Raw genomic sequence first — 17,177 nt, forward strand, 5'->3', positions numbered from 1 at the left:
CAGCATTGAGGCTGATGAGTGTTGAAGGACAGCAGATTATGTACCTCATGAGCACTGATGAAGATAATGAAGTATAGGGTACTCTTTTATTTCTCTCCTTCTGAGGCAGGTGGATTGGCTGTGCTAAATGGCCCCTGAGTGTCGGGGGGGGAGGGAAGCGGGGTTTGACGATGGGGCCTGGGTGTGATTGTAGTCAGTGCAGACTTGATGGGCCGAATGGCCTCCTTCTGCACTGTAAGGATTCAATGATTCAGTCGCTCGAGATGGAGGATGACTCGGTTCTCCTGCAATTCGATGGATTCTGAGTTGGCTGGCGAGTCCAGTGCAGGTCTGCCTCATGAAGGGCAGGTGCCTCTTGAAGGGTTGGGTAGATGGATTGCTTGGAGGTTTCTGCACTCCCTCCAATGCCTTGAGTTCACCTCTGTATCTTGATTTTGATTTGATTTATCATTGTTACATGTGTGGAGGTGTTGTCGTTACCTATCATGACTGACTGCGGGTTAGGAAGTCTTGGATCCAGTTGCAGAGGGAGGAACCGAGACCTACAAAGTTTGGAGATGAATCGTGTAGGAATGATGGGCGGCACGGTAGCACACTGGTTAGCACTGCTGCTTTACAGCTCCAGGGTCCTGGGTTCGATACCCGGCTCAGGTCACTGTCTGTGTGGAGTTTGCACATTCTCCTCGTGTCTGTGTGGGTTTCCTTCAGGTACTCCGGTTTCCTCCCACAGTCCAAAGATGTGCGGGTTAGGTTGATTGGCCATGCTAAGAAATTTCCCCTTGGTGTCCAGGAATGTGTAGGTTAGAGGGATTAGTGGGTATAATATGTAGGGATATGGGGGTCGGGCCTGGGTGGGATTGTGTTCGGTGTAGACTCGATGGGCCGAAGGGCCTCTTTCTGCACTGTAGGGTTCTATGGAACGATGGTGTTGAAGGCTGAGCTGTGGTCTATGAATAAGAGTCTGACGCAGATGTCTTTTGTTATCTAGATGTGGCCTGCTCGGTCCTGACGAACCATCTCGATGTGTTTGGTGCCCACTTGATTGAGTCTTCTCCATTTAGGTTTATCATTGCCTTGATGCTGAGCAGGGACTGGACGATGCAGTTGAACTGTCTTTCCTGTCATTGAATTTGGGGGATACCGCAAAGGCTTTAGTTGGGAAATGGAACTCTCAACAATGTGCTTCTTTTAAAACACGGCGGCTGGTGTTTTATGTAAAATTCCGCCCGAGGCCAATGGAAAATTCCGTTCTGTGAGTCACTTGCGGTGTGGGCGTGGTGGTAAAATCCGGGCTGCCATCTCAAAATTGTTTCAAACACGAGGGGGCAGCTTCTGTGGAAGTTTTTACCTGGCTGTGTCACAGATCAGATTCAGGTGTATTTCAAACCTGGAGGATTTGCGAGCCTCAGAACTGGGCCCACACCAGCAGCAGTTCACCAGGAAGCTGCCCGGTCATTTCTACGCATGCTATTGGCCGCATTTAGCGCGGGAACCGTGCCAACAGAACTGAAAGTGGTGGGGTCGGGGTGGGGTGGGGGGAGGAGGGTAATCCCATTTAATATAGCCGGTGGAACCTGGGACAGCGAGGGGGGTGTGGGGAGGTGGGGGCGGGGGGGGGGGGGGTGGTGCGGGGGCGCAGCCAATTAGGTGGCTGCACTGGAGCTGTTGTCCATATTACAGGCGACCTCCTATGATCCAGAGCCTCCAGCCAATCAGTCAGAGCGGTGGGTGGGAGCTCAGCAGCGCCACCAGGTGCAGTGGCTACTACTGGATCTGCACCTGAGGGGTGAGGGTACACTCATAGTGGGGGCTGGGCGTTCCAGGGCCAGTTGTGGGAGGGGGCGAGAGCATTGTGGTGGCATTGCCAGGGGGTGGGGGGGAGGTGGTACCGTTGCCACTCCCTTGACCAGAGACTCCCCTGAAACGGGTGTGACCTCAAAAAATGTTGTGGGTTTGTGTGCGTCTCATTTAACCAGACCTATAATGTGCATTAGACCGCAACCTCAGCTCATCCTGACTCCTTTTGAAAGCAGGGCATTTTATAGTTTGAGGGTGTAAAATAAACTTATCTTTCTTGTACAATAACAGACTGGAAGCAACCAAGCAGGCTGCTTCAGTACAGAATGGAAGAGAAATATTTTGGTGATAAGGACTGCTTGTGAAGGCGTCCAAGAGAAGTATTTGTAAATATGTAGATTAAACACTTGCACCGTGTTTCAATAATAAATACATAGATTAAAGATGAAATTCCAGGGTTCTGTATGTGTAAACTTTAACTGGGTGAAAGTTCTCTCCGTGTGTTCCTCTCATTTTAACCCCTTTTTCTCTATCACCATTGGTAGGGTACCTTCCTGGGCTCAAAGCTCTTGAATCCCCTGCCGAAATCTCTCCCCCTCTCTCCCCGTAATCATAGAATCCCTGCAGTGCTGGAAAAGGCCATTCAGCCCATCGAGCCCTGCAGCATGTGACAAAATGGCCAGAGTTTTACCTTCCACGCAGCACCCCCAACCACGGCAGTCGGAGCAGGTGGGGAGCGGACAATGGAAAGGTCCGTTGACCTTGGGTGTAATTTTTACGGTTTGAAGATGAGCGAGGCTGTGAAATCCCACCCAAAGTCTCTTTGCTCAAACTTCTAGTGCAGCACACTGGTTAGCGCTGCTGCCTCACAGCACCAGAGACCCAGGTGCGATTCCTGGCTCGGGTCACTGTCTGTGTGGAGTTTGCATCTCCTCCCCATGTCTGCGTGGGTTTCCTCCGGGTACTCCGGTTTCCTCCCACAGTCCTAAAGACGTGCTGGTTAGGCAGATTGGCCATGCTGAATTCTCCCTCAGTGCATACAAACAGGAGCCGGAGCGTGGCAACTAGGGGATTTTCACAGTAACTTCATTGCAGAGTTAATGTAAGCCTACTTGTGACACTAATAAATAAATTAGATAGTAACCTGTCAGAGCGCGTGTCAGGTTTTTGTTAATTCTCTGTCGTGAGAAACAGTTTGGGGAAATCTTACTACATTAGGGATGCTTCACAAGTATATTTCTCAATGATGTTACTGTGCATCTTTACCCAGTCTTAACAAAAGAAGCAGATTGAGCCTTGCTGAATGAAAGGTTTGCAGCCTCTAACATGTTCTTTGGGCGTCACAAAGTATTTTTCTCTGACTCACTCTCTCTGTTTTCACACAGATTTTGTCGATGGAAGCAGCCATCACATCGCGCTGCTGATCTCAGTGACTATTTGTAGCATCATTCTCGCTCTCCTCATCATATTCTGCTACTTCAGGTCTGTTCCATTTCGATATCGAATCCTGATCACAATCGAGTGAAGACCAATTATTTAATTCAATGAAAACATTCTCTTTTTTATTGTAATTGTTCCTTCTGTCCCTGTTCTTCCAACTCAGACCAAATCCAACTCATCCATCACTTCTTCCTTCACCTTGACCTGTATTGTCCCTCAGCCTGGAATTGGAATGTCCACATCCTTTATTCCAAATCCTTCCATAGCTTCACCGCTCCATCACCATCCGCATGGTCAATGCTTCCCGTCACATGGCTGACAGCAGAATCCACGTCTGAATCAGACCCAATACTCTGCACTCCACACATAGCTCCCTGAGACTCACTCACTCCCCAATACTGCCCGCCTCGACACTCGTTCCCCGACACTCGTTCCCCGACACTCGTTCCCCGACACTCGTTCCCCGACACTCGTTCCCCGACACTCGTTCCCCGACACTCGTTCCCCGACACTCACTCCCCGACACTCACTCCCCGACACTCACTCCCCGACACTCGTTCCCCGACACTCGTTCCCCGACACTCACTCCCCCGACACTCGTTCCCCGACACTCGTTCCCCGACACTCGTTCCCCGACACTCGTTCCCCGACACTCACTCCCCGACACTCGTTCCCCGACACTCGTTCCCCGACACTCACTCCCCCGACACTCGTTCCCCGACACTCGTTCCCCGACACTCGTTCCCCGACACTCGTTCCCCGACACTCGCTCCCCGACACTCGCTCCCCGACACTCGTTCCCCGACACTCGTTCCCCGACACTCGTTCCCCGACACTCGCTCCCCGACACTCGTTCCCCGACACTCACTCCCCCGACACTCGTTCCCCGACACTCGTTCCCCGACACTCGTTCCCCGACACTCGTTCCCCGACACTCACTCCCCGACACTCGTTCCCCGACACTCGTTCCCCGACACTCGTTCCCCGACACTCGTTCCCCGACACTCGTTCCCCGACACTCGTTCCCCGACACTCGTTCCCCGACACTCGTTCCCCGACACTCGTTCCCCGACACTCGTTCCCCGACACTCGTTCCCCGACACTCGTTCCCCGACACTCGTTCCCCGACACTCGTTCCCCGACACTCGTTCCCCGACACTCGCTCCCCGACACTCGCTCCCCGACACTCGCTCCCCGACACTCGCCCCCCGACACTCGTCCCCCGACACTCGTCCCCCGACACTCGTCCCCCGACACTCGTCCCCCGACACTCGTCCCCCGACACTCGTCCCCCGACACTCGTCCCCCGACACTCGTCCCCCGACACTCGCCCCCCGACACTCGCCCCCCGACACTCGCTCCCCGACACTCGCTCCCCGACACTCGCTCCCCGACACTCGCTCCCCGACACTCGCTCCCCGACACTCGCTCCCCGACACTCGCTCCCCGACACTCGCTCCCCGACACTCGTTCCCCGACACTCGTTCCCCGACACTCGTTCCCCGACACTCGTCCCCCGACACTCGTCCCCCGACACTCGTCCCCCGACACTCGTCCCCCGACACTCGTCCCCCGACACTCGTTCCCCGCCCTGACACTCACTCCTGTCCCCCACACTCACTCCCCAATACTCACTCCCCTCCCTCCGCTCACTCCATCCTCTCCCTGACGCTGTCACTCAGCGCTCTCTCGCTCTGTCACCCCCTCCTGCAGTGATGTTCCCTAACCCTGTCTGAACAAACGCAGCATTTCTTTAAGCTGGTTGGGGTGCTGGTGTGATTGTGTGTGTTATCCCTTATTCACACCTAGTGGCCTGTTCCCCTTCCTCCCCTGTGCCCCCTCCCAAAAGTAATCTGTAAAGTGTGTTTAAACCGTGTGGGGAAATCTGTGCAGTCGGAGCTCAGTCGGATCCAGTAGGTGTTTTATCATTAGCCCCCCCCCCCTCTGAAAAGTGCCTGACATTAATCTGAGAAAAATAGACACCTCCAGAAAGATTCATCAACCGGATCCTCACTGAAATGGGGTCAGCGTGTTCTCAATGCTCAACAAAGGCAGCACTTTGATAAGAGATTAGGAAGACGGGATAGAGCTCCGGAGGATGGTAAACACACTGTTTATATAACGGCTGCCCGCTATCACAGCCTGTTCCATGAGGCTTTGCTCTCTCTCCATACAGGTATAAGAGACAGGAGGACAGGCCGCACTACAACATGGGCATCGAGCAAGATGAAACCTTCATCCCACCTGGGGAATCGCTGAAGGATCTTATCGAGCAATCACAAAGTTCAGGCAGCGGTTCCGGACTCCCTCTCCTGGTGATTAACTTGTATTACAAGAGCCACGTTTCACTCTGTGTGGATCTGTCGGACGTGATGTGGAGATGCCGGCGTTGGAAGTCTCACCACACCAGGTTAAAAGTCCCAACAGCTTTATTTGGTAGCAAACGCCACTAGCTTTCGGAGCACTGCTCCTTCGGGTGAGTGGGGAGTTCTGATCACAAACAGGGCATATAAAGGCACATACAGTTTACAGAATACTGATTAGAATGCGAGCCTCTACAGCTAATCAAGTCTTAAAGGTGCAGACAATGTGAGTGGAGATGGTGACCACAACCCTGCCACAGGAACCTCTGTAAGACATGCCGGATCATCGACACGGATGCCATCATCTCACGTGAGAACACCATCCACCAGGTACACGGTGCATACTCTTGCAACTTGGCCAACGTTGTCTACCTGATACGCTGCAGGAAAGGATGTCCCGAAGCATGGTACATTGGGGAGACCATGCAGGCGCTATGACAACGGATGAATGAACACCGCTCGACAATCACCAGGCGAGACTGTTCTCTTCCTGTTGGCGAACACTTCAGAGGTCATGGGCATTCGGCCTCTAATCTTCATGTAAACGTTCTCCAAGGCGACCTTCACGACACACAACAGTGCAGAGTCGCTGAGCAGAGACTGATAGCCAAGTTCCGCACACATGAGGACAGCCTCAACCGGGACCTTGGGTTCATGTCACACTATTGGACTTGCCTGAACTTGCAACATCTCACTTACTGTCCTGTCTGGAGACAATACGCACCTCTTTAGCCTATGCCTAATGCTATCTCCACTCACATTGTATTCTGTAAACTGAGTGTGTGCCTTTATATACCCTGTTTGTGATCAGACCTCCCCACTCACCTGACGAAGGGGCAACGCTCTGAAAGCTAGTGGCATTTGCTACCGAATAACCTGTTGGACTTTAACCTGGTGGTGTGAGACTTCTTACTGGCTGTATCAGATGTGCAGGGCAAATTCCAGTGTTACAAAATGATTGTGTCCCTACGTATAAATTAGGAGCTGCATTAAGCCATTCGGCCCCTCAAGCCTGTTCCACCCTTGGGTCAGATCATGGTTGATCTGATTGTAACCTTCACCCCACACTCCTGCCTACCAATAACCTTTCACCATCCTTGTTGATCAATAATCTATCGAGCTCTGCCTTAATGATATTCAGAGACTCTGCTCCCACCACCTTTTGAGGAAGAGAGTTTCAGAGACTCACCAGCCTCTGAGAGAAATGAGTTCTCCTCATCTCTGCCCCTTTGAGACCTGGGCATGTAACCTAGGCTGGCACGTTCTGACGCCATTGCTGAGGGAGTGCTGCACTGTCAGAGGCGCCATCTTTCGGATGAATCGTGAAGCCGAGGTCCCGCCCACCCCCTGGAGTGGACATAGAGAGATCGCTGTTTCAAAGATCAATGACTGAACCGGGATCCCATTAAAGGGAACACAGGCGTTTATTATCGCATTGCTGTTAGTGGGAGCTTGCTGTGCACATATTGGATGCTGTGTTTCCCAGGCTGTTCTCAGGCTGTGGCGAGTGCAGTGCGGTGACACTGATGGAATGAGGAACGGCAGGAGTGCCCCACTCAGCCTCCTGTGTTGACTGACTTGTTATCAGATGGCCTTCTCCACCCACCCCACCCCCAGGACTGACTCTGAATAGTGGCCCGAGTTGATACAGTTACAGTGGGCATACTGAGTGATAGTCAGTAACTCATTATGCATCTGCACTCTCACACTGAGACACGATTCTGGGACAATGATCGGTTCCTGGTTTGGGATCTTTTGTCTGTGTATCAGCACATAACCAGTTGCCTACCTGCGTGCACACATATGCACGCTATATGATCATAAGACATAGGAGCAGAATTAGGCCACTCAGCCCATCGAGTCTGCTCTGCCATTCAATCATGGCTGATATTTTTCTCATCCTCATTCTCCTGCCTTTCCCCCAATGCCCCAGATCCCCTTATTAAGCAACAAGTACACATGTGGGCTCACTCTCTCTCTCAGTCACTCACTTACACACACACACACACACACACTCTCTCTCTCTCTCTCTCTCTCTCTCTCACTCACTTACTCAGTCGCTCCCTCACTCACTCACACTCCCTCTCTCTCTCCCACTCACTCAGTCCTCACTCAGTCTCTCTCTGCCCTCCCCCCCAACTTGCTTATGCTAACACACGCACACACACACACATATGCGCACACACACATATACACACACACATATACATATACACACACACACTCACACACACACAGAGTCTCACACGGGCACTCACACAGCAGCTGCCTCCCATCCTGCCAATCACTCTCTGCGAACTGATATAACTCTGCCTTTCTCGCGCACAGATGTGCGTGTACACCAATAATCTCTCCAGCAGCGTGCTAAAGATGTTCTTGTTCATGCTTAACATCTGCCAGGTGCAAAGGACGATAGCTAAGCAGATTCAGATGGTGAAGCAGATTGGCAAAGGGCGGTACGGTGAGGTCTGGATGGGAAGATGGCGCGGCGAGAAGGTTGCGGTGAAGGTCTTCTTCACCATGGAAGAGGCAAGCTGGTTCAGAGAGACGGAAATCTACCAGACTGTGTTAATGAGACACGAGAACATCCTGGGTGAGTCAGTGCTGCTCAGGAAAGACTTAACTGCACCATTTGTCCTCCTGTACACGTGATCTGTGCACAGTGACATTAGTACGATGCTGGTTATTGACCACTTCCAGTTGCCACCAGTGTTAAACAAAAGCAGGATGCATTTACATAGTGCCTTTGCAAGGTGCTTCACAAGTGTATTATCACACAAAATTTGAAATTAAGAGCACAAGAAGTTGGAGCAGGAGGAGGCCATTTGGCCCCTCACTCTACTTCACCATTCAATAAGATCATTGCTGCTCTGACCTTGGCGTCAACTCCCTAGGTTCCTCCACAGTTCAAGAGTCTGTCCATCTCAGCGCTGGCTATATCCAGTGATCCAGCCTCCACCACTCCCTGTGGCAGAGACTTCCACAACATTCTGAGGGAAGAAATTCCATTTTGAATAGGCGACTGTTTTTTCTGACGACACCACCGTAGTGGGTCGGATCTCAAACAATGACGAGACAGGGTGCAGGAATGAGATAGAGAATCTGGTGAACTGGTATGGCAACAATAATCTCTCCCTCAATGTCAACAAAATGAAGGAGATTATCATCGACTTCAGGAATAGGGTCTGATTTGATTTATTATTGTCAAATGTATTAACATACAGTGAAAAGTATTGTTTCTTGCACGCTTTACAGATGAAACATACCATTCATAGAGAAGGAAACGAGACAGTGCAGAATGTAGTGTTACAATCATAGCTAGGGTGTAGAGAAAAATCAATTTAATGCAAGGGAAGTCCATTCAAAAGTCTGACAGCAGCAGGGAAGAAGCTGTCCTTGAGTCGGTTGATACGTGACCTCAGACTTTTGTATCTTTTTCCCGAAGGAAGAAGGTGGTAGAGAGAATGTTTGGGGTGCATGGGGTCCTTAATTATGCTGGCTGCTTTGCCGAGGCAGAGGGAAGTGTAGACAGAGTCAATGGATGGGAGGCTGGTTTGCGTAATGGATCGGGCTACATTCATAATCTTTTATCATTCCTTGCGTTCTTGGGCAGAGTGGTAGCCCATACCAAGCTGTGATACAACTAGAAAGAATGCTTTCTATGGTGCATCTGTAAAAGTTGGTGAGAGTTGTAGTGGACATGCCAAATTTCCTTAGTCTCCTGAGAAAGTAAAGGCGCTGGTGGGGCTTTCTTAACTATAGTGTCGGAATGGGGGGATCCAGGACAGGTTGTCGGTGATCTGGACACCTAAAAACTTGAAGCTCTCGACGTTTTCTACTTTGTCCCCACTAATGTAGATAGGGGCATGTTCTGCTTTACGCTTCCTGAAGTTGATGACCATCTCCTTTGTTTGTTGACATTGAGGGAGAGATTATTATTGCTGCACCAGTTCACCGGATTCTCTATCTCATTCCTGTACCCTGTCTCATCATTGTTTGAGATCCGACCCACTATGGTGGTGGCGTCAGCAAACTTGAAAATCGAATTGGAGGGGATTTTGGCCGCACAGTCATAGGTGTATAAGGAGTATAGTAGTGCGCTGAGAATACAGCCTTGTGAGGCACCGGTGTTGACGATGATTGTGGAGTAGGTGTTGTTGCCTATCCTTACTGATTGTGATCTGTGCGTTAGGAAGTTCAGGATCCAGTCGCAGAGGGAGGTGCCGAGGCCCAGACCACAGAGTTTGGAGATGAGTTTCGTGGGAATAATGGTGTTGAAGGCTGAGGTGTAGTCAATAAATAGGAGTCTGACATAGGTGTCCGTCAGGGATGCTCTGTCAGTGGGCCGAACGGCTGCTCTCTGCACTGTAGGGATTCTATAATTCTATCTCCCTTCTAAAATGAGGTGGTCTAGTTGCGATCAATTCAAATTTCTCATTAGGTTTTTGTTGTGTGCCCGCCCCTGGCAAGTTTGGTGGCGGAAGGCAATTAATTAGATGGGAGGGTGGCACCTTCTGGCTCCTGTCCCAATAAAGTTTGTGGCACAAAACCGATGGACAACCTTCCTGCCCTGCTCCCAACTGAGACCCTGAATGGGCAACAGTACAGCCTTACCTTGCTGACACTGGGATTCCTGCTATACAGAGGCATAGTGTGAAGTCTCACAACACCAGGTTAAAGTCCAACTAGTTTATTTGAGAGTAATCACACATGCTTTCAGAAACGCTGTTCCTTCATCAGATGTGTGGAAAGTTCTGAACCTTCCACATACCTGACAAAGGAGCAGCGTTTCCGAAAGCTTGTGTGATTACTCTCAAATAAACTAGTTGGACTTTAACCTGGCGTTGTGAGACTTCTTACTGTGTTTACTCAGTCCACCGCCGGCATCTCCACATTATGCAGAGGCATGGCAGACAAATCCCTCATGGGGTTACTTGTGAGCTCCCAGTGGGGTGGGGCGAGGGGGAGGGAGGGGGAGAGGGAGAGGGAGAGTGCTGCAATCCCTCAGTGCCTGATGGAAGGGCCCCAACATCAGGAATGGGGTAAGAATGAAATGCTGCAGTTGCTGGAATCTGAAACAAAAACAGAAAATGCTGGAAAATCTCAGCAGGTCTGACAGCATCTGTGGGGAGAGAACAGAGCCAACATTTCCAGTCTGAATAACCCTTTGTGATGAAGGATCATCTAGACTTGACACGTTGGCTCTATTCTCTCTCCCACGGGTATGATTAGGAAGGGGACCCACTGCCTCCCCAGGCCCTTGTTCCTGGCCCTCCTCACCCTCCACCTCAATCCTGCCCTCCCTCGCCTGTGACCAGGGCTCCAGCGACATGCCAAGGCCATGGGTTGGTGTTGTAAGGTGGAGCAGCCACCGTTTGCCAGCTGAAGCTGCCATTCAACAGGGCTGAAACCCCCTGATTGGCCAACATCTTTAAGAGGGTGGGGTTCCATGGGCCACTGCTGCCCAGTCCGGTGCCTGAGTGGACTTTCCCTGAAAGAGGTGGCATGGTCCTCTCACCAGCTGGAGAGCCAGCGACCAATACTCCTGTTGCCACCACAAGATTCCGCTCATTGTATCCCTACAGCCATATTATTTTTCCTCATGTTATCCTTGCTTTTATAAATAATAAACAGATGTCATCAGCTATGTCATTATTTGGAGTCAGATCCCACTCTTATTCTGTTTATTTCAATACAAGACCCTAGAGCTCTTTAATTAATGTAATAAAGCACCTTTAATTTAGTTAACAAACACTCCCAAGAAGTTTACAATGACAAGCATGTAGATCAAGGATAGAATTTATCCATAAACTTATGAGATAATCTTCCAGGTACAAGTTCCTCCTGTCTTTTTTTTGTGTAATAAATTCCTTTGGCCACTTTAGTAATGGGAGTTGTCTTCCAAGTTTGCTGCAGTGTTGTACCCATCCTGCACCACAGCACCTCTACAGGCAGGAGGAGATAATTGCAATGTGGCAAGTTCAGATATCAATGGACCTGAAGGGTGGGGATTTTCCAACCCACTTGGCCCAAGGCTGGAAAATCCCGTCCGAGATCAACGGACCTCTCAATGATCAGTGTCCTGCCCGCGACGATTGCCATGGTGGGCAGGGCAGGAAAATTCCATCCCAAGTCCTCCGATTGGGTGACAATGTTGTGATTTACAATCTCCGATGCGCAAACTTCGTGCAATCGTTCAAAGGGAGTGATGGTGCGCCCATGGCGATGTCCCCTCTCTTCCCCCCCCCCCCACGCTGCTCTATGTTCATTCCAAACAGGTGTGAAAGTTTAAATCATGATCGATAAAGTCCGGGACTCAGAGAGCTGAGTAAATCAGTCTATCAAAGCCATGCAGATTGCTCCCTAGGCTCCAGTTGACTTTCAGAATGCGTGAAATCTAATCTGTGTTCTTGATTTTCCACAATTCACTGGAGTATATTGGCTTTGTTTTAGGTGCCTCTCATTCAGGTGACCTTGTAGCACTGATCGCTGAGTTCAAACCCACTGGGACCTCACATAATCTTTAGCTAAACCCTTAACAAATGAGGAAACAGGCTGAATGTCACAGCCGAGATGTCAATATTCCTTGTCATTTCAAGTACTGAAAGCATGATGTTAACCCAGAAGAGACCACCTCCCCTCTCCCTCCCCGCTCTATCTTTCACTTTCCACGTTGCTCCACACTATCAAAGCTCATTGGAATCTTTTCTTGCAGTCCAAAGTAGTTTACGGGAGCTCACCGCAAAATGCCACAAGTGGCAGAGTTACTCAGCGAGTTAGTGATGCCATTGGCATGAACAAAGGAGACTCAAGAATGACCTGGGCAAATTCTTTGTTGGGTGGAGGGCGGGGGAAGATTAGGAGATATAAATATAAGACTGTCACTAATAAATCCAATCGGGAATTTGAGAATTCTTTGCAGGGGCAGTGTTGAGAATGCAGAACCAGTCCATGTACTGTTTACACTCCAAATTATCCTCCCCCCTCACTGTGTCCTTCATTACATCCTAAATAACCTATCAAAGATAGGGGTGGTATAGTAGCACAGTGGTTAGCACTGTTGCCTCACAGTGCCAGGGATCCGGGTTCAATTCCTGGCTTAGGTTACTGTGATGTGGAGATGCCGGCGTTGGACTGGGGTAAACACAGTAAGAAGTCTGACAACACCAGGTTTAAGTCCAACCGATTTATTTAATAGTAAACTCGCAAGCTTTCGGGTTCACCTGATGAAGGGGCAAACCCCAAAAGCTTGCGAGATTACTATCAAATAAATCGGTTGGACTTATGTTGTCTGGTGTTGCCTGGTGTTGTCAGACTTCTTAGGTTACTGTCTCTGAGGAGTTTGCACATTCTCCCTGTGTCTGCGTGGGTTTCCTCCGAGTGCTCCGGTTTCTTCCCACATTCTGAAAGACTTGCTGGTTGATCTGAACAAGTGCAGCTAGGGGAATTTCACAGTAACTTCATTGCAATGTTAGTGTAAGCTATACTTGTAATTAATAAATAAACTTTACAAACAAAGAACAATGGGAATTACAGCACAGGGACAGGTCCTTTGGCCCTCCAAAGCCTGCACCAACCATGCTGCCTGACTGAACTAAAACCCCCTACTCTTCCGGGGACCATATCCCTCTATTCCCATCCTATTCATGTATTTGTCCAGACGCCCCTTAAAACTCACTATTGTATCTGCTTCCACTACCTCCCCCGGCAACTTCTTCTCTGCTGCTGTCTATTCTTTTCTCCTTCAGTTTTTTACCCAACTTGCCTCTAAATACATCTATACTATTCATCTTGGCCTCTCTCACTGGTAACATCTTGGACACTCTCACTACTTCGAGTAAAGAATGCCTCAATGCCCTGTTGGATTTATTAGCGACTGTCTTGTATTTATCAACTCTACCTGTGGTCTCTTCAATAAGTGGAAACACCTTTGTAATTTCTCCGTAATTTGGAAAGCTTCCAACAAATTCCCCTTTATTCTACAGAGAGTATTTTCCATTTCATAGAATCCCTACAGTGCAGAAAGAGGCCATTCAGCCCATCGAGTCTGCACTGACCACAATCCCAGGCCTTATTCCTTCGACCTCACATGTTTACCCCAGCTAGTAACCCTTAACACTAAGCAGCAATTTAGCATGGCCAATCCACTTAACCCGCGCATCTTTGGACTGTGGAGGAAACCAGAGCACCCGGAGAAATCCCACGCAGACACGGGGAGAACATGCAAACTCCACACAGACAGTGACCCAAGCCAGGAATCGAACCCAGTTCCCTGGCGTTGAGAGGCAGCAGTGCTAACCAGTGTGCCACCATGCCATCCCCAAGAGATTAACCCCAGATTCCCCACTCTCCAAGGTAACTGAAGTTCTTCGCTCCTTGCACCTCAGCACCCTCGACAGGGCCTTGACATTCTTCCCGAAGTGTTGACAGGATCATTTGCCGAGAGGTTCAGCTCATTTGTTTGGGCAAAACTGATACTTGTGCTGTTTGTGTTTAGGCTTCATTGCCGCTGACATCAAAGGGACAGGATCATGGACCCAGTTGTACCTGATCACAGACTACCACGAAAACGGATCTCTATACGACTACTTGAAGTCCACAACCCTCGATACGAAAGCCATGCTGAAGCTGGCGTACTCGACCGTCAGTGGGCTGTGCCACTTGCATACGGAGATCTTTGGCACGCAGGGAAAGCCGGCCATTGCCCATCGGGACCTGAAAAGCAAAAACATCTTGGTGAAGAAGAACGGGATGTGCTGCATTGCCGACCTGGGCCTGGCCGTTAAGTTCATCAGGTGGGTGCGGCACTTTTTAAAAGCCACAAACTCCTCACTGACTTTGTTGTTCTTGCCTCACCCCCATCTGTGAGAAATTACAAAGCGTTGTGAAGGAAGCCCAGTCCATCAGGCAAACCAGCCTCCCATCCATTAACTCCGTCTACACTTCCCACTGCCTCGGGAAAAGCAGCCAGTGTAATCAAGGACCCCGTGCACCCCGGACATTCTCTCTTCCATCTTCTTCCATTAGGAAAATGACACAAAAGACCTGAGGTCACGTACCAACCGATTCAAGAACAGCTTCTTCCCTGCTGCCATCAGACTTTTGAATGGACCTGTATTAAGTTGATCTTTCTCTACACCCTAGCTATGACTGTAACACTACGTTCTGTACTCTCTCCTTTCCTTCTCTACGAATGGTATGCTTTGTCTGTATAGCACGCAAGAAACAATACTTTTCACTGCATTCCCATACACGTGACAATAATAAAACAAATCAAATCCATCGCCCTCTTAGCTGTTGTAATACCCCACAGTGCAGGTACCCCCGCTCCTTTGTCACAAGTGACCATTGTACACTGAGCAGTTTGATTATGAGGGGTTTTGACATCTACCACATGATAATCAGGCGCAGGAACGTTAGGCTGAGTTTCATTTCCCTAACCCAGGCAGCCCAGCAGGTATATTATAACCACTTGCCAAGAACTGGGCTGAGATCTTCCAAATAACTGGAGACTGAAAACCCAAGGACACTCACTGTCTGGGTGGTTCTGCTACTCGCTGCTTGTTCCGATCGTTCACAGGAGCTTCACATGTCTAATACTGAGAAATGCCCCAAATAAAAGAATATTGACAGATATAATAGTTAAACTTGGATCTCGCTACTGGAAAGGGTGGTAGAGGCAGGAACGCTCACAACTGGAGAATATTGAGGGGCATAGATCAGCTGGATAGTCAACATTTTTTTCCCCAAAGGTGGGGGAATCTGAAACTAGAGGGCAGAGGTTTAAGGTGAGAGGGGAGAGATACAGAAGATTCCAGAGGGGCAATTTTTTCACACAGAAGGTGGTGCGTGTCTGGAACGAGCTGCCAGAGGTAGTAGTAGCGGCGGGTACAATTTTGTCTTTTAAAAAGCATTTAGACAGTTACATGGGTAAGATGAGTATAGCGGGATATGGGCCAAATGCAGGCAATTGGGCTGGCTTAGGGATTTTAAAGAAAGGGGCGGCATGGACAAATTGGGCCGAAGGGCCTGTTTCCATGCTGTAAACCGCTATGACTCTGTGGTAATAGGGCAACACAGTGGCATAGTGATTAGCACTATCACCTCACCGCGCCAGGGACTCGGGTTCAATTCGGGAGTCTGCGCATTCTCCCCATGTCTGCGTGGGTTTCCTCCGGGTGCTCTGGTTTCCTCCCACAGTCCAAAGGTGTGCAGGTTAGGTTGATTGGCCACGCTAAAAAAAATCGCCCCTTAGTGTCAGGGGGATCAGCAGGGGAAATACATGAGGTTACAAGGGATAGGGTCTGGATGGGATTGCTGTTCGTACAGGGCTTGATGGGCCGAATGGCCTTCATTCTGTACTGTTGGCATTCTGTGCCGTAACATTTAAGAAGTATTTAAATGAGCACTTGAAACACAATAGCGTACAAGGCTATGGACCAGGTACTGGGAAATTAGAACAAATAGGTTCTCGATGGGTGATACAGAGATGATGGACTAAAAGGCCTCGCTCTGTGCTGTAAATAGCCAAAAGTTTCCTTTCTTGCCTGTTGCTGGAATCATAGTCAGCGAGATAACAGTTGGCGCGGATCATTTAAAGGTCAGTTGAGCTTTAGCGGGAATCTGTGGTCTTGTGGTATGCGGGGAAAGAGAAACCCGCCCTATGATTGTAAAGAGAATTTACATTGAGCGATGTCATGAGAGGTTAATAACTCTCTTCCCTCTTCCTGTGCAGCGACACCAATGAGGTGGATATACCGCTAAACACCAGGGTCGGCACAAAACGCTACATGGCTCCAGAGGTGCTGGATGAAAGTCTCAATCGGAATCATTTCCAATCGTACATCATGGCTGACATGTACAGCTTTGGTCTAATCCTCTGGGAGATAGCTCGCCGTTGTGTGTCTGTAGGTAAGGCTGCCCTGCCTCGCTCGTTCAGCTCATAGTGTGGTCATCCCCGTGGGCAAATGGTAAAACCAAAATAACTAAATTTACTGAACGACCACAAAATGAATGAAGTACCAGCAAGATTTCACTTTCTGTAAGTTTTGGTTTTCACACCAATCAGAATCAGTACAAATGATCATTTCAAATTAGATTTCACTTTCAGAGTGATATTACACATGAGGAATTTGAGATATGATTGTCGGCAGTGGTTGGGAGCTGTAGCCAGGTGAATCTGAGTCATCTCAGCAGCAGTTTTCTGGTCGTGCATACCAGCGGGATTCTCGGTGAACGGAGATTGAGCTGAGCGCTAAATTCTCCACTCTCGCTGGGGGTGGTAATGGTTGGAGAATTCCAGCCATAACGTCTGACAAGCAGCAGCAGTGCGAACGGAGTTTTGATCTGTCTGAGCAAAAGAGATGCAAGCGTGTTGAAGATGGAGTCTTAATTTGTGAACTGTCTGAGAGGGGAGGGAGGTAGGTCCACCTGATGAAGTTAGCAACAGGACTGGGTTTTTCTTTTACAGCTTGTTTTAACTGGCTGGTGAGGAACAGCAGTGTGAAATCAATAAAAAGCATGTTGTGGACTAACACACAGCTGTAAAAATGTCACGCACTGATTTTTATTTGAATG

The 17,177-nt window shown here is 49.4% G+C and overlaps 1 protein-coding gene across 3 annotated transcripts in view; it reads left to right on the plus strand.

Annotated features, from left to right (window-relative positions):
• Positions 1–17,177, plus strand: part of bmpr1ba (bone morphogenetic protein receptor, type IBa) — a 414,749-nt gene that overhangs the window by 394,931 nt on the left and 2,641 nt on the right. For all 3 annotated transcript variants that reach the window (XM_080195685.1, XM_080195693.1, XM_080195675.1), the window contains 5 exons: positions 3,183–3,279; positions 5,414–5,552; positions 8,001–8,193; positions 14,098–14,395; positions 16,336–16,511. In XM_080195685.1, coding sequence (XP_080051811.1) covers positions 3,183–3,279; positions 5,414–5,552; positions 8,001–8,193; positions 14,098–14,395; positions 16,336–16,511 — 903 coding nt within the window. The remainder of the gene's footprint in view (positions 1–3,182; positions 3,280–5,413; positions 5,553–8,000; positions 8,194–14,097; positions 14,396–16,335; positions 16,512–17,177) is intronic.

Source organism: Carcharhinus amblyrhynchos, chromosome 1 (genome assembly GCF_965287045.1).
Source record: "Carcharhinus amblyrhynchos chromosome 1, sCarAmb.v2.hapA, whole genome shotgun sequence".
Classification (NCBI taxonomy): Eukaryota; Metazoa; Chordata; class Chondrichthyes; order Carcharhiniformes; family Carcharhinidae; genus Carcharhinus; species Carcharhinus amblyrhynchos.